Source organism: Rattus norvegicus, chromosome 6 (assembly GCF_036323735.1).
Source record: "Rattus norvegicus strain BN/NHsdMcwi chromosome 6, GRCr8, whole genome shotgun sequence".
Taxonomy (NCBI): domain Eukaryota; kingdom Metazoa; phylum Chordata; class Mammalia; order Rodentia; family Muridae; genus Rattus; species Rattus norvegicus.
In genome coordinates this window covers 14,011,895-14,038,376 of record NC_086024.1, presented here as the reverse complement: position 1 = coordinate 14,038,376, position 26,482 = coordinate 14,011,895, and the positions used below count along the sequence as shown (strand labels likewise).

Here is a 26,482-nt window from a genome sequence, read left to right as displayed (position 1 = left end):
GGCCTGGCGTGGCCGGAAGGCAATCTGGCTGGAACATAAGCGGGTGGGAGAGCTGAAGGTTTCATCTGAGGCTGCTCTTTGAAGGACCTTAAATGTTGTGTTGTGACTCTGGCAGTAGGAGAGATGGCACTAAGACTAGTTTTGTTGCTGGAAGTGAGGCCCTTAAGAGGTGTTTTAGCCGGAGTCTGTCAGGACACAAACATCACTGTGCTTCCTCAGACTGGTAGTTTGTCCGTTCATTTTTCTGAGGTGCCAATTGTCCTGAGCATTCTGTTTGATACAGGATTGTTATAGATCTTGTTACTGTCCTTGAAGGGGTCACACCTGAAGAAATACAAGTGCTGAGAGATTGCATTGGGTCCTGTGGACCTTAGTGGCTGACTTGGCCTTCTGGGTCTTTCTCTATAGCAGCAGGCTCAAGTCTGTGAAAGCTCTTTCACCCCTGGAAAACTTTGCAGGCCTGGTGATGGATCATCTGTTTGGTCTGGGGAGATGGCTCAGCCAGTACAGGCTATGCTCTGTTCTTGACGGCATCCGCATGCGAGTCTGGAGCCATAATATAGCAAGCCCAGGGAACCTGGAGCCATAGCATAGCAAGCATGGGACTGGCACATCTCCAAAGCTCACTGCTAGACAATCTAGCCAGTCAGTGAGTACCAGGTTCCAGGCCCTTAAAAATAAGATAGACAGTGGTAAAGACACCCTGTGTCAGTCTTTGACCTACATACACAGGTTCCTATAGTACCACATGCATATGTGTACATGCATACAATACATACACATGCACACATAAAAGCCAATACAGAGCCGGAATATTTAAATGTTAAGAGTTGAATGTAGGATTCTGGGGTGCGGCCGTGGAGGTGGCATCTAAGGAGATTCTGTGTAACTCACCCTGCCGACCTCCCTTTATCCACGATACTCTCATAGGGTACAGGCAAGACATCATTTTGTCGTAGTTAGAAACTATTGTGGGAAGGAGGCACTCCACTTGAAACGTTACTTACATCAGACCTAACATTATATTCCTCAGTGTGGAACTCCTAGAAGTTGCAGCGATGATCTCCCTGCGTCCCAGGAGGTGGTAGAGCACGGTAGCCTGGTGTTGGCCAGGGCGAGGGATGTTTGCAAGGCTGGGAGCTTTGATCCTTTGTAGGCCTCAGGGACTGTGGAGTGACTTGAGAGCAATAGTGATGGTTAGTCCCCCTCCTCCAAGGCTGTCTGTGGAACCTACCTTTGGACCATGAATATAAGTGATCTGAAAGTCCCCGACAACCTAGGTGACACAGTTAAGAATGACGGGGAAGGCAGGCATTGTTAGGATGGGTCCCGGGAAGGAACATGCTTGGAACCAAGTAGAGGGCTGATTCTGACACTGGTATGATGGATGGGTGAGCTTGACCCAGCACTGGACATTTGGTAAGCACAGGGTGCAGTGCAGAGGAAGTGGACTACCATCTTGTCAGGTAACTGAGTGTTACCTGGTAGATTTTCTTGAGGGAAGTTATGCAGCAAGAGGCCTTGTGATGGTAGGTGCACTGTACATGGGTTGGGTATGTTTCTGTACCCTGGATGGGTCTGTAATGAGAGAATAAGGGTTCATCTGGGAACTCTGAGAGTAAATAGAGTCAAAGTGGGCAGGATAGCCTGTGAAGAGGGGCTCGAGGCCTTGGCGATTGGGTAGGTATAAGAGATACTGTGTGGGAGATACTGTAGTTGACTCAAAGTAGAGGGCATGGAGAATGGGGTATAGAATGTTCTGGAATTTGTCCATTGCTCTTCTGACGTGGTTGTTGCATATATCAAATTTGTATGTAAAAAAAGATCTGGGGACGCTAACAGTTCTTGTCCTTTCCAGAAGGGATGAGTGTGATCTCATTGTTTGGGGAAGGCCATGGGAGTTTAAGAGAAGCTGGTTTCCAGAGAGGGAAATGTGAGCTAACTTTGGAGAGACATGTTGTAGGCTCATGGGTAAAATGAGGAAGTAGCCCCAACCATCTACCTGCAGAGAGCTGAAACCATTAAGGATGGGGGTGCAAGGTCTCGGCAGGGTCAGAGCTGTCGTGGAACTGAGCACAGCGGCCAAGATCTTCAACACAACACAGCCACGCTATTCCCTTTGCCTAGATTTGCTCTCCCTGGGATGATTCTGGACGGTAACAAGCTCTATGCTGTGGGATCTGCAACCTGGTTAACTGGGATGAACTGTCAGCGTGGGCGGTGGTAGGGGTGAATTTGGGAATGCTGTGGGGCAAGAGAGATGAATCTCTGTCACTTCCTGAACATGTTATATAACCAGGGACTTTTTTTCCGCCTTAGTTAGAAGTGTTGCCACTCAACCTTCTCTCATTAAGAGGGTTGTCTCGTAACTCTTTATTTTCATAATAACTCCCGTATGCAAAATTTAAACTGTCATTAATAATTACCTTTATCTTTCACTCAAAGACCTGTGATTGATAAGTCTCGGCCAAAATAAAACCCAGTTGCAGACGGCTAACTACCTCCTTGAGCTCTGCAACTCGGTTCTTTGCAACTAACACCTGTTACCTCATTCCTGATTGTAGGCACCGTGCTTGAAGCTAGAGTAGGTTAAGATTAGTGGAAACCTGTCCCCAGGGAGCCGGACATTCTTCTGAACTTAATCTTTGACAGCCAGCACAAAGCAAGAAAGAGGCAGGCTCAGCTATGGCTCTCTGTGTGTGGGTAGATTCCGGGGTTGTGATTCTTAAGGTTCGAGAAGATTGCCCTTGGCAAACACATTCTTCTCATGGCCTCCAACCATACATGGGGACCTACGAAGTTTGTCATCAGCTGCTCCAATCCTCTGTTCTTTCTGAAGAAATAAAAGCAACCTGGAATTGGACAGAAAACATTTCACATCGAGTGGACGAGCTACAGAATTTACTTCCTCGGAAGAGTCCTTCACATTGTTGGATGTCTTCAAGCCAGGAAACCTGCCATTCACTGATAGGCTAGTGAACTCAACAGACAGTATGGGGAAGATGTCTCAGGTGGCAAACAGCATGTCATCACGAGAACCTGCATTTGGGTTCCCAACACATGTAAAAATGCTGAATGGAGAGGAGGGGAGAAAAGAAGGCCTGTGACCCTTGCTAGCCATCTGGTCTGGCTGACCCAAGCTTTGGTTGGATTCAGTGAGAGACCCCGACTCAAAAAAATAAGGTGGGGACTGGAGAGAAGGCTCAGTGGTTAAGAGCACTGACTGCTCTTCCAGAGATGCTGAGTTCAAATCCCAGCAACCACATGGTGGCTCACAACCATCTGTAATGGGATCCGATGCCCTCTTCTGGTGTGTCTGAAGACAGCTGCAGTGTACTTATAAATAAATAAATATTTAAAAAATAATAAGGTGGAAAGTGATAAAGATACCCAACACCAATCTCTAGCTTCACGTGTGTGCTGGCACCTTCATACTGACATGGATAGACACACAGATATGTATCCATGCGCACATGACACCTGCATAGCTTGTACACAAGCAGATTTCTCTGTGTCAGGTAACTTGGCTATCTAGGAAGTAAAGCAGAAGCCTTTCTCATATTTGATCAGTTAGTCACCGGCATGTACGTTGCACTCTGAAGAAAAACGTGATGGTGATAAACAGGGAAAGGGGCAGAAAGGCCATGTGGAGGTCACAGTGGCAGGTAGTGGCTTCAATGACACCTTCAGTCTTCCTAGGAGGGCAACTTTCCCTTGCTTGCAATGGAGCTCTTTCCTTCTGCATTCTGTGCATGCCCAGCCCAGCTCCACAGCTGCCTGTCAGTGAGGCCTGAGGCTTTGGAAGTTGCCTCCCTTCCTACCCCAGTGGAGATTTTCCTCAGCAACTGCCGTGCCCAGGTCACAGCTCCTGGAGTGAGTGGCGTGAGCTTTGCCCTGCAGGACATGCTCACTGTGTCACTGGATTTACCTTGGCACTGTGCCTGGTGGGTGGCTTACTTAGAACCTTGGAAGCTGTCACACCTAGCACCTTGCTGAGTCTGCATGCCTGGCTCTCTCCGCTGGGCCGCGTGGACATGGCAAGGTGCTCTTGATGCTACCAAAGGGGGTCTGAGATAACTTTCAGATTCAGTTCTGCCAACAGCCTGGCTTCCCTTAATCCTTCCCGACTGAGTAAGGTGAACAGTCCTTGTAGTGGGGAAGTGTCTTCCAGCAGATCGGGAGGAGTGAAGGACAATTGCTTTCTCCAAAGTACTTACCAACGGAATGTGCAAGGACATTAAAATGCCACCGACTGCATCTGCCTGAGAGGACCAACACAGCTAGGGGGAGGGCCAAGGGGGTCACTGGTCTCCTCGGAGGACACTGGGATGCCCAGAACTGACAGCCGAGCCTGGAGGTTTGTTTGTCCCTCTGTCTCTCTATGAGGTAGACTGTGTTGGATTGTTGGAAAGGACTCCACTCTCCAATTGAAGTCTAAACAAACAAACAAACAACAAACAACAAGTCTGTGGTAAACCTTTAGAGCACAACCCAACCCAGTGGGGATCATTAAATTGATAATTTACCCTCTCTCCTATACCCCTTTTCTACCATCTCCCCATCTTCTTTATAGTTAATTTCCAAGGATACAGAAAATGTCCAGTTTCCCTCTGGTGTCTAATGATCATAATGCCCTCCCCCTTTTCGTGGATTTCTTGTTTGCCCTAATTTTATGTGGTGTGCGTGTATGTCGTGGTGCATGAGTGGGGAATTCATTCTCTCATTCTAGCATGTGGGCCCAGGGGCTTGAACTCAGGTCCTCAAGCTCATCAGCAAGCACCTTTCCCTGCTGCATCACCAACTGCTTCTTACTTGTGGAAGTTTACACGCCACTGGTATTAGCTCCCTTCATGGCTAGGACAAAATACTTGACCAATATAAGGTAAAGAGGGGTTTATTTGGTTCCCAAATTAAGAGGACGGTGGAGAGGCAACAGTGGTGGGAGGGGTGGGAGGCAGTTTGTAACACTGTGTCACAGGTGACCAGCAAATAGAGAACTGTGAATTCTAATTCTCAGCATTCCATCGTCTGCAACCCCAGGCTGGAGTTGCGCTGCCTATCCTGAGTGTGAGCCTTCTCCTCCTCAACTCAATCTAGAAATACCCTCACAGACATGATCAGAGCTTTGTCTCTTAGGTGCTTTTAGATTCTCTCAAGTTGATAATATTAACGGCCACACTGCCACAGTCAGCAAATATGCTAATGGCACTGGAACATTTTTACCCACAAGGATGAGCTGGGAATGCGTCCTCCATCACAGCAGCCTGCCTTTGGCATTGGCCCCCAGTCCTCTTAGCCCACCCCAGTGTCTTGTTTCACAAGACACGCACACGTGCACCTCTGCTGCCTCAGGGGGCACTTGGGAATGTCCCAGTTTTGCACTTCAGGGCTTCTTCCAACAGGCCTGGGATGTGGAGCCCTGGCAACAGCCTTCTATTTCCTCCCAGCAGAAGGTGGGGGCTTGAGTGGAGGGGGATGGGACATGTAAATGTTTGGAGCAGCAGCAGACAAACACTCCTTAACAGGAAATACCTGCATGCTCGCTTCAAAGCTCAGTTTGGCTTCCACACTTATTTTCTCATCACCCGGACTCCACCTTGCAAAGTGGGTCTAGAGTAAAGTCAGTGGTGCATGAGGTCAGGGTTAAGACCGAAACGACACCTTGTGTGTGTGTGTGTGTGTGTGTGTGTGTGTGTGTGTGTGTGTGTGTGTGTGATGGCCAGATATTTTTTACGCCCATCTCTTTGAAAGGCAGAGGAAGCCAAAAACAAGAAGCTTTTAGACAGAGTGTATCTGACTGTGTGCATCATGGGTGGTGGCCCCTAGGGAGGAAGGAGGGAAGTTGGTGCCTCCACCCAGGGCAATGGAGGTCAGGCCTGCAGACGGAGGGAGCTGTATTCTTGCTTCCTAGTCTGTGTGTCTGTGGTCCCCAGTGTCAGTCTTCAGTATTCCAGCCTCGTGGCTCAAGCCTCGGATGCACCTCTTCAGGCAACCTGCCGGGCCAGAGCTATATGGAAGCCAGACTTTAACAGTTAGACTTTCAGGTTGATTTGGTATGAGCTTTATATGTTCCCTAAAAGGCCCAGTAGGTTAGGGCATGCATTCATGACCATGCAAATCAACACTGGTTTCACTGAACAGATGCGTAACTATTTACGCTCGGTGGAGTAGGTCTAGATAAGAGGAAGCCTCGTGTGCTGGTGAGAGGGCTCTGTAGGTAAACGATGACTTCAGTTCCATTCCCTCACAGTGGCAAGAGAGAGCCGATTCCTGCAGGTTGTTCTAGTGCCCTCAAACACGTACAGTAGAGTATGGGAGCGTGTACATCCTCTCTCTCTCTCTCTCTCTCTCTCTCTCTCTCTCTCTCTCTCTCTCTCTCCCTGTGTGTGTGTATGTGTGTCTGTCTCTCACTTTCTCGTTCTCTCTCTCACACACACACAGACAAAGACACACATACTAACTGAAAGTAAATTTATAAAAAAAGTAAATAGCCTTATGTCATTCGGATCAGGTTTTGTTGCCGAATCATTTTGATTCAAATAAAAGACACAAAAGCAAACAAACAAAACAGCTTTTGGCTTTTTGGCCTCCAGGAGCCCTTAAGCTTGACCCACTGGCTTGATCTTCATATCGTGTGTCCAGTTGTGCTCAGCAGTGTGACTTTCCATGTGCGAGCGAATGCTGGCCCCGGTGCCCATCCTGCTGTTCCCAGGCCTGTGCACGGGAAAGGGCTCCTCCACATCTTCTTCAGACTGGAAGCTCCATTTACTCCTACTCATGTTGCTGTAAGGACATGTAAGCAGCATGGCCTCTTTGCTTCCCAGGCTTACTCTCCTTCTCACCACACTGCACAAAGACGAGTTATTTAAAGTGGGAGCCCCAACATGCTACTGTCCTACAAGAACTCAGTCTGGCTCCCCAGTGCTAAAGAACGCAACACACACACACACACACACACACACACAGAGAGAGAGAGAGAGAGAGAGAGAGAGAGAGAGAGAGAGAGAGAGAGAAAGCGCTCATTTCTGGCTATTTCCCATGGATAAATATCTTACTAAGGCCAGGGCTCACCCACCTTGTCTCAGATATGCACAGGCAAACTTTTCAGTAATTAGGAAGGCTCTCCTCTGTGACCTTGGTAATCATCTGTCTCCAAACTCAAACTTTTCACTGCCTCTTTGCATATAGAGCATAGCATACTAGAAGCGAGAGCCAACTAAAGGTTCAATAGATACAGTAAGCATTGGCTAGAAGGAGGGTAGACAAGGTTCCCAATTACATTTTCCTCGATGTCTTTGAAAGGCTGAGAATCTCCTCTATGCTTCAGAAGTGGTCCTTCTCTCCCTTAGGTAAAGTAACAATTGTACTTGGCCCTGAGCTGTCCTCAAAAGCCTGGAGGTGATCTCCTTCAACCCCTCTCATGTGCTCTCTGAGCTATCTTAGCCCTGTTGGTATGGAAGTCTCGGATCCAGCATAGAAAGACCGTCTCTGACCCAGAGGAAGCTTTCTGATCAGGAGAACTTGGACATGCAAATTTCAGAGCCTGTTTTGTTGAGCTTCAGGAAACATGAACATGTTACATGTCATTTGTAAAGGCCTCCTCTTCATAGCTGTGTTGCAAGGGAGACCTGGCCGGAGAATGAGCATTTGTTTTCAGAAAACAGATAGTCCTCGCTTTCATATGTAATTTGTACCAGAAGCCATATGTGTTCCCATAGTCGTAGGGAAAGCCAGTTGAATATTCAACCATGTCATTTTGGGTAAAGATGGGTTCTCTCAGAAAACGGAAAGCTGTGTCACACTTCTTATTTCTGTCATTCCACAGCTTTCACAGAAACGTAAAAATGGTTTAAAAATTGACTTCTAGCGTATTACAGAGTCGAGTGATAGATATCTGACTGGGGGTAAAATGGCATTGACTTACTTTGACTTGCCTAATAAATACTCCTTGGTGCAAGTCTGAGGCTCATGCTTAGTTTTCTTAGAGCCTTTTCCCTGTGTTATTGAGCACCCAAGACAGATGAAGAGACTGTGTTCCAATGTCTGTTTGTGGAAATGAAGATGGTGGCCTTGATTGACAGGTGAGGGGACAGCATGGACACCCAATGGTAGGGATGTGTGTCCATCATCTGGTGTATTTAAACTGTGTCAGCCTTCGGAGGACACCACCCTTCTTCCCACAGTTGGCAGTGACCCGAAAGTTAAACTCCTGTGGACATGGGCAGTTACTGTTGACCTGAAGGTTAAACTCCTGTGGACATGGGCAGTTACCATTGACCTGAAGGTTAAACTCCTGTGGACATGGGCAGTTTTAAAACTATGCCCCACTTTTAACTTGTCTCCTAAAAGTAAAGAAATTCAGAAAACCAAGCTTCTATTTTCTGGTCGTTGGCTTCGAGCAGTTTGCTTACATGCCTGAACGGATTATTTATCCCTCTGTGACTTAGTTTCATTGCTTGTGGATAAAAGAATTGGTTTGCATAATATTCTTGAAGGAATAACAATTTCTTTTAACCAAAAAGTGTAGTAGAAGACAGGTAGAAAATATAAAAGCTATCCATGAGCATACACACACATACACACGCACACACACACACACACACACACACACACACACACACACACACATCAAATCCATAGATATTTTTTAAAATTGTTCACATAACTATATCTAATGCACACCAGTCTTCACCAAGATTGGATCACAGGACACACACCCTTTAAGCCAATTTTAACATTTAATACCACATTGTGAATGGTTTTTCATGTTGTTAAATATGATCTTAAATGTTTTTGCATGGTACATAATGCTTTAAATAGGCTACCATTTATCTAGATAGTTAACTATTGACTAAGCCACTGCTTTCTAATTTTAAACTCTTAACAATACTGTAATCATCATTTTGTAGTTATTATTATTATTATTATTATTAGTAGTAGTAGTAGTAGTAGTAGTAGTAGTATAGTAGTAGTAGTAGTAGTAGTAGTAGTAGTAGTAGTAGTAGTAGTAGTAGTAGTAGTTTTGTAAATGCGCGATTAAAATAAATTCCCCAAAGCAGAACTGCAAGGTCAGGGGTTTGTGTTTTGTTTTTGTTTGTTTGTTTTGCTGTTGTTATATAATGCTAAAATAATCTTCACCTATTTCGAGGCAGTTCACAGGCCATGAGCATAGTTTTACACGAATGTCTCTACCCCCTCATGCTTAGCAGCTCTGCAAAATATCACTTCAGGTGACATGTTTTGGAAATTTCCATTCCAGATTTTCTTGAAACAAATGTGTTTGTTCCTTTGCCCGCTCATGATTCCTTGTCCACAACAGAAAAAGGAAAAGGGCGGGGGACTCAGTAAGCAGAAAGAGCCCACCACCTATCTAAAGTGTTTGGGGAGGCCAGGAGACAGCAGGGTGCTGCCCAGAAGAGCAGACAATAGAGGTACCAGAGAGCCTCAGTTCAAAACAGTACAGAGCCGTGGTTCTCAACCTGGGGGTTGCTGTGTGTCACATGTCAGATGTCCTGTATATCAGACATTGACAACATGATTCATAGCAGTAGCAGCATTAGAGCTATGAAGTAGCAATGAAATAATTTTATGGTTGGGAGTCATCACATTTTGAGGAACTGGATTGAGGGTGGCAGCATTAGCAAGGCTGGGCATGTGTGTGTATGTGTGTGTGTGTGTGTGTGTGTGTGTGTGTGTGTGTGTGTGTGTGTGTGTAAACCTGGTATAAAGGTTTCTGCAACCTGGCTGCTCTATAGAGCTCTGAAGGACTCTGAGCTGGGAGAATGCTTACCCAAGGGCAGGACTTAAAACAAATGCCTGGATATAGAGATGTCCATCCCTCAAGCTCACTGCAAGAGGATCTGGAGCCAAGCTGACTCCTGGGGAGAGAAGTTGGAAGGCCCTTTGCAAAAGAAATGGTAGAATGTTTGAGAAGAGTTAGAAACCATTTCTCTTTTAAGGGCTCCCTGCTGTAAGGGAGGGCTCCCCTGTCAAACCTGAGGACAGACAGAAGTATTGTTCTTCAAAATGTGCTGTATGTTTATACTAGTAGAAGAAATAGGAAGGCATATGCAGAAATTGAATATATTATTAGGAATATTAAGTTCCGTGGAAGGATTATAAGATAAACTCAAGGAAATCTAGACTATGGAATAAAATATATTTATATGCTAAGACACCTAGGGATCAACTCTACTGGCCCAACATCTGATAATAAGTGGGTTTTTTTTTTATTTAAAGAATGAAAATGAAAAAGAGCCCACAACAAAGAATCAAAAAATAAACAAATGAGTAGCTTTCACAAGTTCAGTTTCAGCACAGTGATCAAAAGCCTCCCTGAGGCATGTCAATGTGAGATTTCACAATAGCAGGGAAGAAAAGGACCCCTGACTTCCAGAGTGGAAACAAAATAAGCAAACAATGTCTCACGCTGAAGCCATGGCTGTCAGGATGACAACAGAGTCTATTGATGTTAAAGGAAAGTTTGGATAGATTATGTTTTTCAACCTAGAATTCTTCATCTAGTCAAACCAGTGTTCACTTTCGAAGACGAGCATGCAAAGACTTGGAACGATGGCTTTGGCTTTGAACCCTTTGCTCATCAGTCAGGATACACCTTATCAAAAACCCGGAACAAGAGAGAACTTGGCTGCACCTGGCAGCAGCCTGACACACAGTACCATAGCTGAGCACTGACCTAGAGAGCCACTGGGCTCGATGAGAGGGGGAAGTCATGGTGGATCGCCAGTTGGGAACGTCGGAGAGGGAAGGATCCTGGGAAACCTTGGTGATCATAGAAAAGCAATTGGTAGAACAGAACAAGAAGACTCCATGTGAGTTTAACGATCGGTATATTGTCCACCGAGTGGCATGTGAGTTGCTACTTTTGAACATGGCTAAGAATGTGAATATAGATACATATATAAGAATATAGATAGGCGATTTTCAAAGCCATCATACAAAAATGAAATATTATTTTCAGATTTTAGAACCACTGTATAGCAAAACATGAAACTTAACTGTGGCTAGAGACCAGTATGTCTGCACTGTCAGCCTCAAGTGTCCAACAGTTAAGCTATAAACTACAAGGGTGTAGGGACAGGGGAGGCCGAGGATGAGGAGAGTAGGAAGCACTGACGCTTTTTGGTTACAGAAGTGCACAGGGTCAAGAGATAGTCCGTGTGGTAAGGAATCGACATTTTCTATAGTCTTTTTCCATGCGTGCGTGCATGTGTGTGTGTGTATGTGCATGTACGTGTGTGTATGTGTACATGTATGTGTGTATGTGCATGTGTGTGCGAGTACGTGTGTCTACGTATGTGTGTGCATGTACACATGTGTGTGCATGTATGTGTGTGCATGTACACACGCGCGTGTGTGCGTGCATGTATGTGTATGTGTGTGTGCATGTGACGCTGATCAAACTCAGGGCGCCAATATGCAAGGTGAGTTTGTACTGCTGACCTTGCTCAGGTGCCTAAGAACTGAGAGTCAGGATATGGACTGCTCTGTGGAAAGGGAATGAGGAAGGTGTCCGCTGAGCTAAGTCCTCATCTTTCACAGCAGCAAGGAAAAGAGAGCAGCTAGAATAACAAGCCAGGCCGTGGAAGCATGCATTACCTAGAGTCATGACAGTGGCCAAGAGGAAAACTCCAATACGGTTTACTAAAAATTAGTCCCTCCTGGAAGTGATGGGACAAAAGGTTCCCTTCTCATCTCAAGCAGACAAGTGGGTTTTGGTTTCTGAAAAACATACACACCATTACAGTCAGTGTGGGTTATATTTTAGTTCTAAATAACACAAAATGCATGGCCCAAGAGAAAAATTGGTCAATTTGGCAAACAAAAGGGAAAAGATCCTGTCCTCATTTTTAATTTGTTTCTTTGTGTTTGTGAACCAAGTCACTTTTAAGTGTTTCTGACCCCTACATTTCATGCTTCCACGGTCTTTACAAAACCGTTCTTCCTCTCAGAGGACACAGTTCCAACTGTATGAGCAAAGCAATAAGAAAACAGACTTGATATCCAGAATATCGTCATGCAGGAATGTGCCCGGAGGCAGGCACTGTTGCCTACTGTTGGGTAGCCGGCATCCGGTTTGTGCTGTCTGAGCTGTCCTACTGCTTCATGCTAGGTTTCGTGTGCTGTAAACTCGGGATCTAGGAGGATATCGTAGGACCTTTGCTTTCTTTGTCCTGCCCAAGAAGTATCTCTGGCTTTGCTAGCTATGGAGCATGGGCTCAAGGAATAGCTCGTAAGGAGATGACAAAATCAAAGCAGGTGCCACACAGCTTATGACAGGCAGTGCTGGGATTTGAAGCCAGGAAGTCTAGTGTCAGTGTCTGTTTACTCCATCACTCACTGAGCCATCCTGGTATAAGGTAAAAAACAGGAAGATAAACTAAGCATACCTCTAAATGCACCAAGAGGAGGGGGGCTGTGGGGAGACTTCTCAAACAAAATGCAGATTACAAACTACAGGTTTAGAGCCAGGAGCTTTTCACTTCTGAAGGACCAGGGTAAAGGGCTATACTTCCTGTTGCTTGTTGTTCATGCCCACCACCTTCTGTCAGGGTTATAGCTGCGTGTGGCAGTTTTCCTCTGAGATACAAACGCTATTCCATGACCAGGCGATGCTCCGTAACCATCACGTGTGCTCTCTATTAGGTTCGGCACCTGTGGAAGTTTGCTGGGCACACAGCGCATAGACTTATTTGCTTTGAGCCACCTCTGTCAGCTGAGGAAGCTGTGAGCCACCTCTGTCAGCTGAGGAAGCTGGTAGCTCTTCAGGACCATCTCTGAGCCACTGGAAAGAGGAAGCAGGTGTTGACTTCTGTTTACTGCATTGGTGGCCTATGGAGAGCTAAGATAGGTGATGCAGGCTTCTGGTATAGACAATGCAACATTCACAAGACTGCTTTGCACTTGGTTCTTGTGACCTGGCTGCGAGGGATGGAAAAAGCAGTGTGCCAGCCAGATTCGAGGGACACTTATTAAGGTATTCCAGTAACCAAAGCTGGCTGGTTCCTCTCTGGTGGTAGAAGGTTAGAACAGCCAATGCATTTAAAAGGACATTCTATTTTGTAAAAGGGTAGTGGCTTAAAACTTTATAACGAATTATCCTGGATGGAATTTTAAAAACAAAAGGGTTAGGAACGGAGAAGACTCAGTTCTGATCTCCATATCCCGTGGTGTCCGTCTCATGAGGCAGCTCCTGTTTCCTGTTGACAAAATGCCCTGCTAGTGGGTGGGAAGATGGCTCAGTGGGTAAAGGCCTTGCCTCACAAGTGTGAGATTCTGAGTTCAGATTCTCAGAATCCACATAAAACCAGTCAAGGTAGTGTCTTCTGTAAGTCCAGTGTTCCTAACGTGAGATGGGAGCAGAGACAGGAGACTCCAAGGAGTCTTGTGGGCCACTTTGTCTGCGGTGTGCAGCAGCAAACACCAAGAGATCCTGCCTTGAACAAGGGGAAGGCAAGAGCAATACCTGAGGTTGTCCCCTTCCCTCCACAGGTGCTTAAACATGTGTGCCTATCCACACCTAAATGTATACTGTCCACACACACGCATAGATGGGGCGGGGGGAGGATTAAACACATAAAATAATAAGAAAAACATTGTAAGCAAGAGCCTCCCAGAGAAAGAGTCTGCCTCTGGAATGTGTAAACACACAAATGAACCTTTGTTCTGCACAACAGCTTAACATGGAAACACGTTTCATATTACTGTTCCCACTTCTGAACCCCAGAGATTATATCACCCACCACAGTTAGATCTTTTTCCTTTTTTTTTTAACTTATGGAATGGCATGTCAAATAATGTTATTTTGTTTATTTACTTGTTTGTTTATCTGTTTAGCCTTTTTGTGTATATTTAGGTCATTCTGGTCATCAAAACTCACCACAGAGCATTTGGCAGAATCTTCTTATTTTTTCTGTGAGAAAATGGAGACTCGCACACAGAGAGAGGTTTAAATGATCCGGTAGACTCTTGAACCTTCATGTTGGATGTGTTTTCCTTGCTATTATTGTTTTTTTGATCACAGACGACAGGAGAGGGTGGCTCAGCTGTGTGCCTGTGAATGTGTTCGCACGCGTGGGTGGTGTGTGAATGTGTGCGCCCACGCGGGTAGGTGTACATTATGTTGTGTGACAGATGTGCTCGTGAAAAGCTCTGAATGAGTCCTTTTATTTTTAAAAACGGAACATGAAATTTTAAACGTTCTGAGGGTGGAAAAGATGACTTATTATTTAAAGGAAGCTTGTGGAGGAATCCTTATGTGAAAACTCTCTTTCCTCCTTCTTTATAAAGAGCAACTTCATTGAGAATGGACTCTCGCCGAGCTAAGGGCGGCCATTTTGAATGCATAGCTTGCCGCACTCCCTCCAATGTATATGCACTTACGCCATCGCCACGACGTTTAAGATGGAGAAAATTTCCATCTTCCCAAAGGTTCTCCTATGTCTCTTGGCAGTCGTCGGTCACCTCTACCCCCAGGAGGTAGTCACCCTTGTGGTTCTTGTCACTGTAAATTAGTGTTGCTTGTTCGAGACCTTATATAAATGAAACCATATGGTGTTTGGTGTCTTTGGCACAGCATTCATCCGAGTATCGGTAATTTATTCATTTTTCTTGCTAAGCAAAATTCCATTATGTGGATGCAGCACGGGTTGCTTATCCTCGTTCTTTGCCGTAGAACTTAGTGTTGCTTCCAGTGTGGGGCTTCCGAAGTGCTGCTTCGGACATCCGTGTATAGACTGATGTCTTTAGAAATGCATCCCCTCCATCATCCAGCAGCGCAGATCCAGCGTTTGCGTATGTTGACGTAACTTCATACATAGGGCATGCTTTTGTTGAGGCAACACTCTCAAACATCTATTAGCGCTGAGGGTGTAGCTCAGCTGTAGAACACTCACCTAGCACCATGGGGCCCTGAGTTCAATCCCAAGCACCACACAAACAAATGCTGGTTAAATCCCTTCCATGTGCTGAATAGATAGACCCTGCCTTGCAGGGAGGTACACAGAAGCCTATATAACGTCTGTGTGTGGAAGGAGGGTAGAACAAGTATCCTCCTCATGTGCACGTATGGAGGCCAGAGGACTGCGTCTTTTATCATCTCTCCTTTTAATTTTTGACCCTGGGTCTCTCACTGAACTTGATGCTCGTGGCTTGGGTGAGGCTAGCGTGCCAGCCTCTCCTGGGACCTGCCTGTCTCTGTCCTCACAGGCTGCAGCTGTAGGCAGACACAGCCACGGTGCACATGGGTCTAGGGATTTGAACTCAGATTCTCCTGCGTTCATAACAAACACTCTCACCCACTAAGCCATCTCCTGTCTCCTGTGTAGTGTCCTCACACTGCAGTGAGAGTCATTTCAGAGAGAAACAATCCTCCCCCATTATTTGATAGAAGCAGTTGCTATGGCAGCCCGCTTTCCGAGTGGAACCTTAAAACACATTTCATTACGCGGATCCCACCGCCTCTTGACCACTCAGTGCGCGCTGTTAATAGAACGGAGAGCAGATTCCTCCCCAGGTGAAGAGCCACAAAATTAGCTGCTGGATTCCAGATCGGCACTTAGAAGTGGCTCACGGTCACGGAGTTTTGGTGACTTTAATTTCTTCCAGTATCATACTATTTGTAGACAATGCACTATGGTCAACAACCCCTCCCCCTCCCCCATTCCCCTTCCCTCTCCTGCCGTGTCTTGATCTTTCTACCAGCTTCAACTAGGAGGACGCTGGCTACCACAATGACCCTGCTCTGCCTGGTCTCCTTCATGCCAGGAAGACCTGGGACTGTGGTGTACCATGTGTGGGAGAATGGCCCAAACTAAGGGGTATAGATTTGGGTCCTGGGTCTTTGTTTCATTCTCTCTCTCTCTCTCTCTCTCTCTCTCTCTCTCTCTCTCTCTCTCCTTCTCTCTCTGTCTCTCTCTCCTTCTCTCTCTCTCTCTCTCTCTCTCTCTCTTTCTCTCATAGTACTGGGGTTTGACTCTAGGCACTCATGATGTTAAAAAGGCAATTTACTACCAAGTTAAATCCCAATTTTTGCATTGGTATGTATATGTTGTATTCACGCATCCATGCATGCATGTAGGTGTGTCATGTGCGTGCACAGAGGTGTGAGAGGCTGATGCCATATTTGTTGTTTTCTCCAGCTTTCTTCCATCTTAACTTTTTGAGATGGCCTCCTTCCCCAACCCAGAGATCCACTATTGGTTGGCTAGCCAATGGACTCCAGATACTCTCCTGTCTCTGCAGCCCCTCACGGATGTGTTACAGGCTTACAGATGTGTGCCCTCATACCTGGCTTTTACAGGGATGCTAAGGATCTGAACTCATGTCCCCTGGCTTATGCGGCAGGCACCTTAATTTTTTATTATTTTTTTATTTTGACTTGGAGTCAGGGTTCTACTAAGTTGCCAGAGTAGGCCTTAAAATGATTGTGGCCTAGGCAGACTTAGATTTATAGGCCTCTTCCCTCAGGCCCTCAGTTAAGATTACAGACCTGAACCACTGTATTTAGCTTCCTTTCTGGATGCCTCTTCTACCTTCTACATTATCCCCAACCTCTTCCAAGTAAGAGAGAAAGAGAAATAAACATTTAATTATATGAGTCCTAGAAGGTGGAATCAGGCCAGTCCAAGACTGTCTTCCCATCTCTGCCTCTCTCCAAGTTCTGACCTGGGGATGGATGGTCTGAAAGGGAAGTGAAACTCAGGTGTTCTCTGGCAAGAGCTGGCCTCTAGTTAGGAGGGAATTTAACTCTGAGTTTTAGACTTGCCTGGCTCTTGAAGCCGGTGGTCCTCCAGACACAGGCCTAGATTCCTGTGGGTCACTGAAGCCTGCTGTGTACGATGTAGGTGAGGAGGGTGTTAGTCTCTCATTGGTGGGTTCTTATTATTCAAAACAACTTGACTCAGGGTTTCCTGATGGATGGGTGTGGGGTGCTGGAAGGGTCACTGGCCTGAGGGGTGGTGGTGGTGGTGCACCAACTCTCTTTGAGTTGTCTATAATACTCAGCCATAGGGCATCCATTCCCAGATACAAGAGATCCATGACGTCCCTGTCATCATGAAGCCTTCATTGGCTACTGTGGGTGCATCTTCAACCTCAGCTTTAACATTATTGATTCATTGGCAGCGCTAGAGTTTAAATCCAGGACCTGTGTGCTATAGCGAACACTCAATGAGCTTGGTTGAGACAGAGATTTGTTATGTATCCCAGGACTGCTTTTAACTCATAACCTCCCTGTCTCTACTCTGGGCGTATTGAGATTACAGGTGTATGTGCCATATCCGGATCTTATTCATAAACCAACACAGGACCTGTTACCTTACAGATAAATTATGTGGGATAAATTGTCATACACACAAAGGGCTTTGGAAATGATCAGGTACTACCCAGAAGTCCATGAGGGTCTTGGCTTTTGCAACACCAATGCTGAGGAAGTTCCTGGGTGACTTGTGGTCCCCATGGCATTGTCCTTTGTTGGAATGAATGGCACCCAGTTCCCATTGGGTCAGTGCTGAGCTTCGGAAGTGCAAGATATTGTTCTGCCTTAGAAAGATCGGGCCTGGGAAGCCCATGGCCACTGCAGAGGGGAACGAGGACACCAGAGACGGAACGAAGAACAACCAGACAAGCTATCTGAGATACTAGGTGCAGCAAGGGACATGAGTCTGACCTTGGAGTTCAGGCAGAATCAGTTTCTTTCGTGATAAGGTAATGGGCGCCTCTGCAGAAAGCTCCCTGAACCCCCATTTCCTGTCTGGAGACAGAGATTGCCATTGACCTCATAGAGTTTCAGTACACTGAGGCATATGAGGAACCCAAGTCAGGGTCTAAAGCAGATCAGATGCCAGGAAACCTTTGATCTCTCTCTCTCTCTCTCTCTCTCTCTCTCTCTCTCTCTCTCTCTCTCTCTCTCCTTCCCCACCCCCCTCTCGTGGCACTATGGACTGTGGTCCTTCTTATGCCTAACAGATGATCTTGCCTGCCCCTGGCTTTACCTCAGGTTGGGTACAAGATTTACCCTTTTGATAGTCACAGTACCATTAAAATGTCATCTGAGATTCTGTGATAACCTCTTCTATTTGTTTGGGTGGAGGGGAGACTGTTTAGTAGAAAGAACTTTGGACTATAAAGGTGGGACTTGAAGAAGTGTGTGTGTGTGTGTGTGTGTGTGTGTGTGAATGTGTGTGTATGTGTGTGTATGTGTGTGTGAGTGTGTGTGTGTTAATGTGTGTATGTGTGTGTGTATGTGTGTGTGTATGTGTGTGTGTGTGTGTGTGTGTTATGTATGTATATACTGTGCTCATGTGTACACTAACAAAGAGAGAGGTCAGAGGACAACTTGTGGGGGTTGGGTCTTTCTACCATCTGGGAATGAAACTTAGATCATCAGACTCAGTGGCAAGCCCCTTCACCTAGTGAGCCATTCTGCAGGCCCCACTTCTTCAGACCACGTAGCCGGTCAGTTTCTCTCTTTTCCACACATTGAATATTTTTCTGAATGCCAAGTGCTTTGCATTTCTGTCTCACGGAATTTCCATGACAACCCATTTCACAGATGAAGCCAAGGCTTATGGAGAGGAAATAATTGTCTGAGGTCACTCAGCGGGTAAGAGACTAAACTCGGATTCGGGCCTGGTATGAAGCCAAGGGCTGTGGTCATCTCCACCACTTTTTCCTTGGCTTCTGGCCCTGGCTAGAGGGGAAGCCAATGGGGATTTAGCTTGAAGGGGGATCGTAGCCTAAGAGAAAGGGAAGTACCTAGGAAGTCTGTCAAGGAGAGGTACGAAGCCTAAACACAGGTTATGAGTAGGGCTGCATCTGGAGCAAGTGGAGTGAGTCCTCATTGCAGGAGGGACTCACAACTGTTCTGGGAGTGGCTGAGGAGGTGTGGGGGTCTGTTCTTAAGTCGTTCCAGCTGCCTGAGGCCCTCTCCTAGATTGCAGAGTTGCATAGGTCTGGGAACTCGCATTGCTCCGTTATCTGGGCCACGCACCCGTGGGCAGAGTTTGTGATGAAATGTGTTTGGCTGTGAAGCCAGACCACTCTCCGCCAGCCTTTGTGCCCGGCCACCCCTGCAGTCACCGACACTGAAGTCCCACCATGCTCTGGAAAGCCTTTCTCACTTGGCTGGCTGGGGCTTGGCCAGCGCTCTGCAGCCATCTGCTCAGCCCGCACAGCTCTTTTGTTGTTTTTGGCACATTTAATGGCTTAATTTCTATTTTTCTGTTGGGAAATGCAGTTCGCCAGCACCGAGGGAGTAGTGGGTGCTAAAATGGCTTCTGATTGCTATCTTGAATGTTAATATCCTAATACATTTCACCGTCAATGACCTGTCCTCCCTGCTCCGAGTCCTCTCTCCCCCTCTGCAGAGATAGGCTCAGTGCCCGCCTTGGATCGGCCTGGATGCCCATCTCATTCCTCTGCTGTTCTCCTCCTCGCCTCTCACAGATAGCATTGTGCTTCACCAATGCAGCCTGCAGCCGTGGGAAATCTTTGACTTGGAGGATATGAAAAAGTGTTTCATTTTGTGTGGGGTTAAGAGAGACGATCTAATCTCCAAAAGGCATACATTATTTGAATTCCATGCTCGGGGGCAAAAGGGCTCCTGATCATTTTGAACTTTGGCAGAGAAAGAACTCCGGTTCAGCGCTGCTCAGCAGAGCCAATGGCTGGTTTTCTGCCTGTAACTCCTTGCTGGGGCTGGGGTGTGTTTATGGTGGGGCCCAGCTAGTGTTTGAGAGTTCTAGGGAAACGTGGCTTTACCCACACATTCACGATCATGAACTCTTTGGGAATGACAAGAGACGTCTCCTTGTGGGGTCCCAGGTGGGTATGTGGTTCTTGTCTGGATCCCACGTTTAAGGGAGTGGATCCTGTGGAGTCCCTGAGGATGGCCCAAATCTGCTCACTGCTCTCTTTCACTCCTTGGCCAGACAGGGCCTGAGTTTACACCACTTGCCTCATCTATAGGAGATCCCTTGATACAAAGGAAAATTTGAAGCTGACCGCAAAAACCCCTGAGGGGCCAAGTACAGCCATGCAACAAGGCTCTGGAGTGGCCTGGGAAGGCAATGGTGTGACTTAGAACATCGGTTCTGCCTGAGTTCCTTTTCCTCTCACAGGTGCTCATATTACCCGTTCACTGTACAGCTGCCTCAGCGTCTCTCTCCCCGAGTGCCATATGCAAATGCCACTTCAGTGCGAATCAAAGGTCTGTTTTCCTCCCAGGGGATGCAGCCTTGAAGGGGTGAAGGACCCAGAATAAACTTTATAATCCCTGACCCTAGATCTTTTTCCTACCTCCACAAACGGGTATTGGACAGTTTCTGACCGAGAGAAGTGAGCAGAGGTTGGGAATGTTGATCTCACACTTTATGCCTAGCTGGGGAGATAACTACTGGGACACTGTGCTGTGGTTTAATAGAAACTGTGATTAGGACAGCGAGCTGTGGGAACCCGGACAAGGGAGGAATGCATCCTGGAGGGCATAGAAAGGCCTCAGGGAGGACGCATGTTGACCTCGACCTTGAAGAAGCAGGAGATGTCAACCATACTGCCTCTTCTGAAGAATTATTTTGCTAAGTGTACACTTGCCTTCTGTTGGGGACAGTGGAAAAATTACAGAAAGGGATGGTGGTTCCTGTCCTTAAGAAGTGCACAGCTTGTTGGGGAGAGAGCCTGGCACCGCTGAGCCCCTTGGAACTCCGTGTATACAGATGGCTGGTGGGGGATGGGAGAGTTTCATGGTGCGGACTTGGAGACCCAAGCCTTCCAGAGTTTCCACTACTCTCCCGTGTGGAAACCACACGCTCTGTAGAAAAGTTCCTACCTTGCAAAGATGTCTGAACTTAAAAAGAAAGAAAGAAAGAAAGAAAGAAAGAAAGAAAGAAAGAAAGAAAGAAAGAAGAAAGAAAGAAAGAAGAAAGAGAGAGAGAGAGAGAGAGAGAGAGAGAGAAAGGAAGGAAGGAAGGAAGGAAGGAAGGAAGGAAGGAAGGAAGGAAGGAAGGAAGAAAGAAAGAAAGAGGTCAAGGCCTCCATTTTCTACCCCACTGCCCAGTTTCATCACCCTGGTTCTGTAAAGCCTGTTAGCTATAGTTTGAGTCGGGGAAGAAGCAAATTGGGGGTGCAAGGAGGTTACCAGCGAGCAGAACTATTTCTCTTCATAATCCATCTGGAACCTGTGGGTCACGAAACACCCATGTAGCCAGCACATGTCCTGAGGTGGGGGATCTGGGGAAGGTGCGCTCTTATAGCCTTGTTCTGCGTTGCTTCCTCTCACACTGCTCTGCTCCGTGGCTTTCAGGATCCTTCCGTGTTGTGGCTCGTGGTTTGTTCTCTCCCTCTTACTAGCTGGGTTCCATGCCGTTCTGTTCCTCAGCTTCCCAATGAGATTTTAATCACTGACAACAGGAGTGACATCTCAATTCACCTCTTGCTTTCTGAGACACGCAAAGAACTTGGACCACAGTTACCTGTAAAGGGGGCTTAACATAAAGCCTTCCAAGCTCCAGGCAGTTGACTGGAAGGTTAGATGATTCTTGGCTGCGGGGAATGTCTTATACCCTGTGGCTTCCCTAGGATCTCTACCCTTTAGATATCAGTTATGACGCCCTCTCTGCCAGTCATGACAGTCAGCCTCTAGACAGTCATGTCTTTAGAAATTCTCCAAGTATCCATTGTGAAGGAAGATCCCTCCCAGGTTAAAAGCACTGCTTGGTGCTCCCGTTTGGCCATGCTTCAGACCCTTAGTACCACACAGCGCAGTAGATGTTCGGTGAGCAGTGACGCTTTCACTCCTAACTCACCTAGCACTTGACACAGGTCTGATGAGTTTCATGACTCTGAGTTACAGCAGCTCAGGGACAGAGTGTGGCTCCTTCAAACTGCCCACACATGCACTAATGGCCTCTCTGTCATTCTCTTACTTGCAGATTGATCTGGAGCCAGAAGGAAAAGTCTACGTGATCATCGATCTCTCGGGATCATCGGGCGAAGGTAGGGTGTGACCTCTTGTCTTGTCTTGTTCTGTTGAGACTTTGTCTGCCGGGTCTCTCCCTTCCCATCTCGGCCAGGACATTATCACGGCGACATTTAATTAGTTGGCATGGTCTAGCAGGAGAAAGGTTATTCTGAAGATGTTATAGCTGTGTACCAAATAGGAGTCAGCCATCTGTTACCGGTGGAGCGGAAGGAGGTTTCGGACTTGCTGAGAGGCCAGTAACACGGGCATTTCCAAGTGCTATGTGCAGGGCAGGTGCCGACAGAGAGGCTCCCTCTCCCAGGAGGCGTCTGTGGGGTTTACGCTGTGCGTGGTGAGAAGGAAGTAAAACCAGTTGGCCTAACGGTATTCAGGAAGGAAACAAGCGAGGTGTCAGACTTTAAAGTCTTACTTTTTTGCATCATTTCTCCTAGTTATTTAAAAGGCCACTGAAGCTGAATGGATGAGACAACATATCGATTTTTTTCTCTGATGTTTATATGTTTCTTCTTTCTTCTTTTTATATCCTCTTCTTTTGATTCCTTTCTTCTTTGCTCACTTACTGTGTTTTAAGTGCAGAAGTCTAAGTGTGGTGAAGACCAGATGATCAGGGTGAAAGGGAAGGCAAGAAAATGCAGACACGAGCAAAGCGGTCAGTTATGGCAGACCAGAAGGAGACCGAAAAGTGTTTACTGGCCTCGTCGTTCCTCTCTCTCTGTGGGCAGGGAGGCAGAACAGTTGGTGTTAGTGGCGTGGCAGAGAGATTGAGAGAGAGTCACTGCTTTCCTTTAGAGGTTGAGGGAAAGAAATAGTGTTTGGGGTCTATGTCCCCAAGTGAGAGGTGGGGAGTACTGTCCTACAGCTCTTCTGCCTGGAAAACTTGGTCCTTTCACAGACTCACAACATGTTGTAAGCACAGAATCAGAAACTTGTGTGTGCGCGTGCACACAGCCTCTAGGTAGAGACTCTGTGGGGAGGAAACATATAAGGTCAAAGGCTCTAAGCCAGTGGGTCTCAACCTGTGGGTTGAGGTCTAAATATCAGACATCCTGCATATCAGATATTTACATCATGATTCCTAACAGTAGCAAGATTACAGTTATGAAATATCAATGAAATAGTTTCTATGGCCGGGGGTCACCACAATATGAGGGACTGTTTTAAAGGGTCACAGCATTCAGAGGGTTGAGAACACTGTTCTAAGCAAAGGACCTAAGTGACAGTGGTACCTGATAACTTTATTCGTACTCGGCCTCTACAGGTGTCACAATAATTCAACGGCCATGCACATGTGAGGACCCGACTAGAGCTGAGTCCTCTTTTAATATATTTTGATGATTCGGCTTAGGTTAAAAGCTTTAAGCATCCTTTCAAAATCGGTTTCTTACATATTCGGCTCTGCACTGCAGTTATGTTTGGCAAGCCCAGCTTCCGCCCTCAGTTGTCAGCACTGAACAGCCAAATACGGAATACGTTGCCGGAGAGCTGAGAATTTAACAATGTATAGTATGAGCTACTTGAGACCTACAAAAAATAAAGTAAACTAAACCAGCCATGACAAGAAAAGGCTGCCTATCCCGGCACAGGCGGTAAATGCCCAAGCTCTCGCCTGCTCTGGAGGCTGAGGCGGGACAATGTCTTGAGCACAAGAGATTAGGGCCAGTCCGAAATTTAAGGAAAAAATAATAAAGCAAACAAAGAATTGAAGGCTCGTAGTTGCCTTAAATTAATTTTTTTTAGCATAGGATGAGAGCCCGGCTTATCAGACTTGAGCATCCTGATTGTAGATGTTGGAAAAATGTTTGATAAACAAAAATCAATTTCTTTTTTCCTGTTCTTTCCCTAACCTTAATTAAACATGTATTTCCTGTGCCAAGACGCTGGGCAAACCAATGGCAGGCTTGAATTATTTTCTTTCTCCTCAAAAAGATTAACGACTTACAAAATTATAAACAATGTTTTTTTTACATTAGAGAGAAAGGAGATGGACAATGAGTGAATAAATAAATCAGAAGCAATTGATTTTTTTTCTTCTTGCTTCTACGCTTTATTGCATGTGAATAACCGAAGCGATTTTCATTGGGCTAAATTCTGAGTCTTTTTTTCTTAATCTCTTTCATCTAAAGAAAATAGAGTTTACTTTAGAAACGCTGACACATGCCAGGCTCTCTAAAGTGCTAGCATGTGTTGCTCTGGAGCAAAGAGGACTCTAGTTTTTCTCCGCTGTTCCTGGACTCGGGACTCCCTTCTGGGAGTGGTGGGCGGGCGCTCTGAAATTCTGTGTCCTGCTCCATTTGTATCATGCCCTTCTGTTCTGCCAGTCCTTGCCCTGGCCTGAGAGGGCTTTCCGTCTGGAGGTGGTTTTGGTTGCATAAGGATTGTGAGGCTGAAAAAGAGACTCAGACAGGGATGAACCAGCTGACCACCCGCCCGAGAGACGTCCCAGAGAAACTCAATTGTCACGCTACCCTACTGCACTACAGACGGTAGACTCCACTCACCGGTCTTTGCCCACACCCTTTCTTGGGTGCAGATGCTAATTGCATTCTGTGATTGAACTCGAGGAGAGTTGGAATGAGAGGCCTGATGGAGGTTTCACTGCTCCTTTAATTCTGCCACCAGCAACATTTCAGTGACCCTGTCTCCCTGCTCCAGCCCCACCCATGGGAAAAACATATTTGTGGACATTACACACACTTTACAACACACGCAAACTCCAGAGAGTGCATAGAAAGGTATGGGAGTGGCAGTGTGAAAACACCCCCTTCTTCTAGGGTGTTCCAAAGGGCTCTTTTTCTTGCTAACATGCTGTTAGGAAGTTTGTGTGCTTACATCCGCTGGAGCAGGATATAATGTGATTTCTAACTGTCTAATGAAATTCCACCACTTGGACATCCTGTGCAGGTCACCATAATGGGATTTGGCTAGTGTGTGCTTTGACTAAACCAGGGAACTTGTTCCCAGATGTAAAGGGTCAGGCCTGATGACACTGAAGCTCGCTTCCGGTCCCATGATGCTCTTCTTCGGTGTAATTTGAACAGGCATCTGTTGGAGCTTGTGGCCAAGGAGGGGGGTGATACTGCAGGTGATAGAAGGAGCCGAAAGAAATGGACCCTTTTTGGCATGTGTTGTCCCAGATATTTTTGTGTGAGCCCCAGTCTGGAGCATTCCTTAGTTTGGTTTTCAGCATGAATAACAACCATTTGGCTCCCTGGTAAGCCAGGCACCTTTGGCTCACCAGGTAATTAGGTCAAAGCTCCGGTAACAGAAGTATAAATAGCAACTTAATTCTCAAATTGCGAATGTGTTTCTTGCCACGTAATAAGTTACCGTTTCTGCCTTTACTATCACTGGCCATTCACATTCGTTAGAACAGTGGAGCAATACAGCATCCTTTACAGAACCCCTGGATGGGAGCTGCTTAGGGCCTGAGCTGTGCAGTCTCCTCCCTCTGCTTTGCAGTCAGGGGCAGTGGTCATCTCAGAATGTTCTCAGAGTCTATAAACTGCAGTAGAAATCTCACAAAGTCAGCCTCATTGGCCGTCTGCAGACATCCCATGTCTGCAACCGTATACAGAATCCACAACATGAAGTACAATTGAATCTGGCCCCAGGGGATTATGCCTTGTGGAAGTGGAAGCTGAGAAGCGGAAAGCAGTGCCCACCTACCCTGCTCTCTGCAGTCACATGATATGATGAGCCTGGTGCCTTCTCTAGGAAAGAGTGTGGGCCTAGGCATCCACCCGGCCTGGCTTGAACTCCTGTCTCTTATGCATGCCAGCTTAACTTCAGATTCCTCACCCAGAAGATGGGGCAACACTATGAAATTTCATTTGGACTTTGTTTGGGAGACTCCATTCTTGTCCCTCATAAGCCTCATTCAGACTGAAGTAACCCTGCCAAAGGGACTAGAGAGGGGTCATGGTAAGGACAAGGTCTTGGGACAGTGTTCGTGCAAAGGTGCTCAGTACATACTCAGAGACTGGAGACCCGAGAGCAGAGTTCATCAGAGTCACCTAGAGCAGCTCGGAGGCTCTTCAGGGAGTGGTAGGAGGGCGAACATTCTGACTCTGGCTGTGGAGTGCTCGGGAGCAGGGCAAGGGACGAACTTGCTGCTTATAGAACGTGTGGACGTGTGCCAGGTCTGAGAGATTACTTCCTGCAGCATTGAAGCCCAGCTGTTCATTCTGCCTCTGCATCTTTCTTCCTTACCTCCCCCACCCCCCAAGTACAGCAATCCCCAGCCAGACACTGCAGCATCCCAGGGCCACTGGTTTGTGTCCTGAGCACGTTAATGCTAACAGCAGCTCCTGTTGGAGCCTGGCTCCTCCGTTGCCGCTCGGTGCAGGCTGAGAACACGTGGTCTCCAGGCTCTCGCTGGCCCTGGATAAAGCCCTTCATCTGTTTGAGGACAGTTCTTAAATCTCTCTTCTTCAGGCAGAATCCATCAAATCCTTTTGAAAATCTTGCTCCTCTTTGCAGCTT

General features: G+C 46.6%; 1 protein-coding gene across 2 annotated transcripts in view; it reads left to right on the top strand.

Annotated features, from left to right (window-relative positions):
* The window catches only part of Prkce (protein kinase C, epsilon), a 486,882-nt gene that overhangs the window by 166,555 nt on the left and 293,845 nt on the right, over positions 1–26,482 (top strand). For both annotated transcript variants that reach the window (NM_017171.2, XM_039111827.2), the window contains exon 2: positions 21,951–22,014. In NM_017171.2, the coding sequence (NP_058867.2) occupies positions 21,951–22,014 (64 nt within the window). The remainder of the gene's footprint in view (positions 1–21,950; positions 22,015–26,482) is intronic.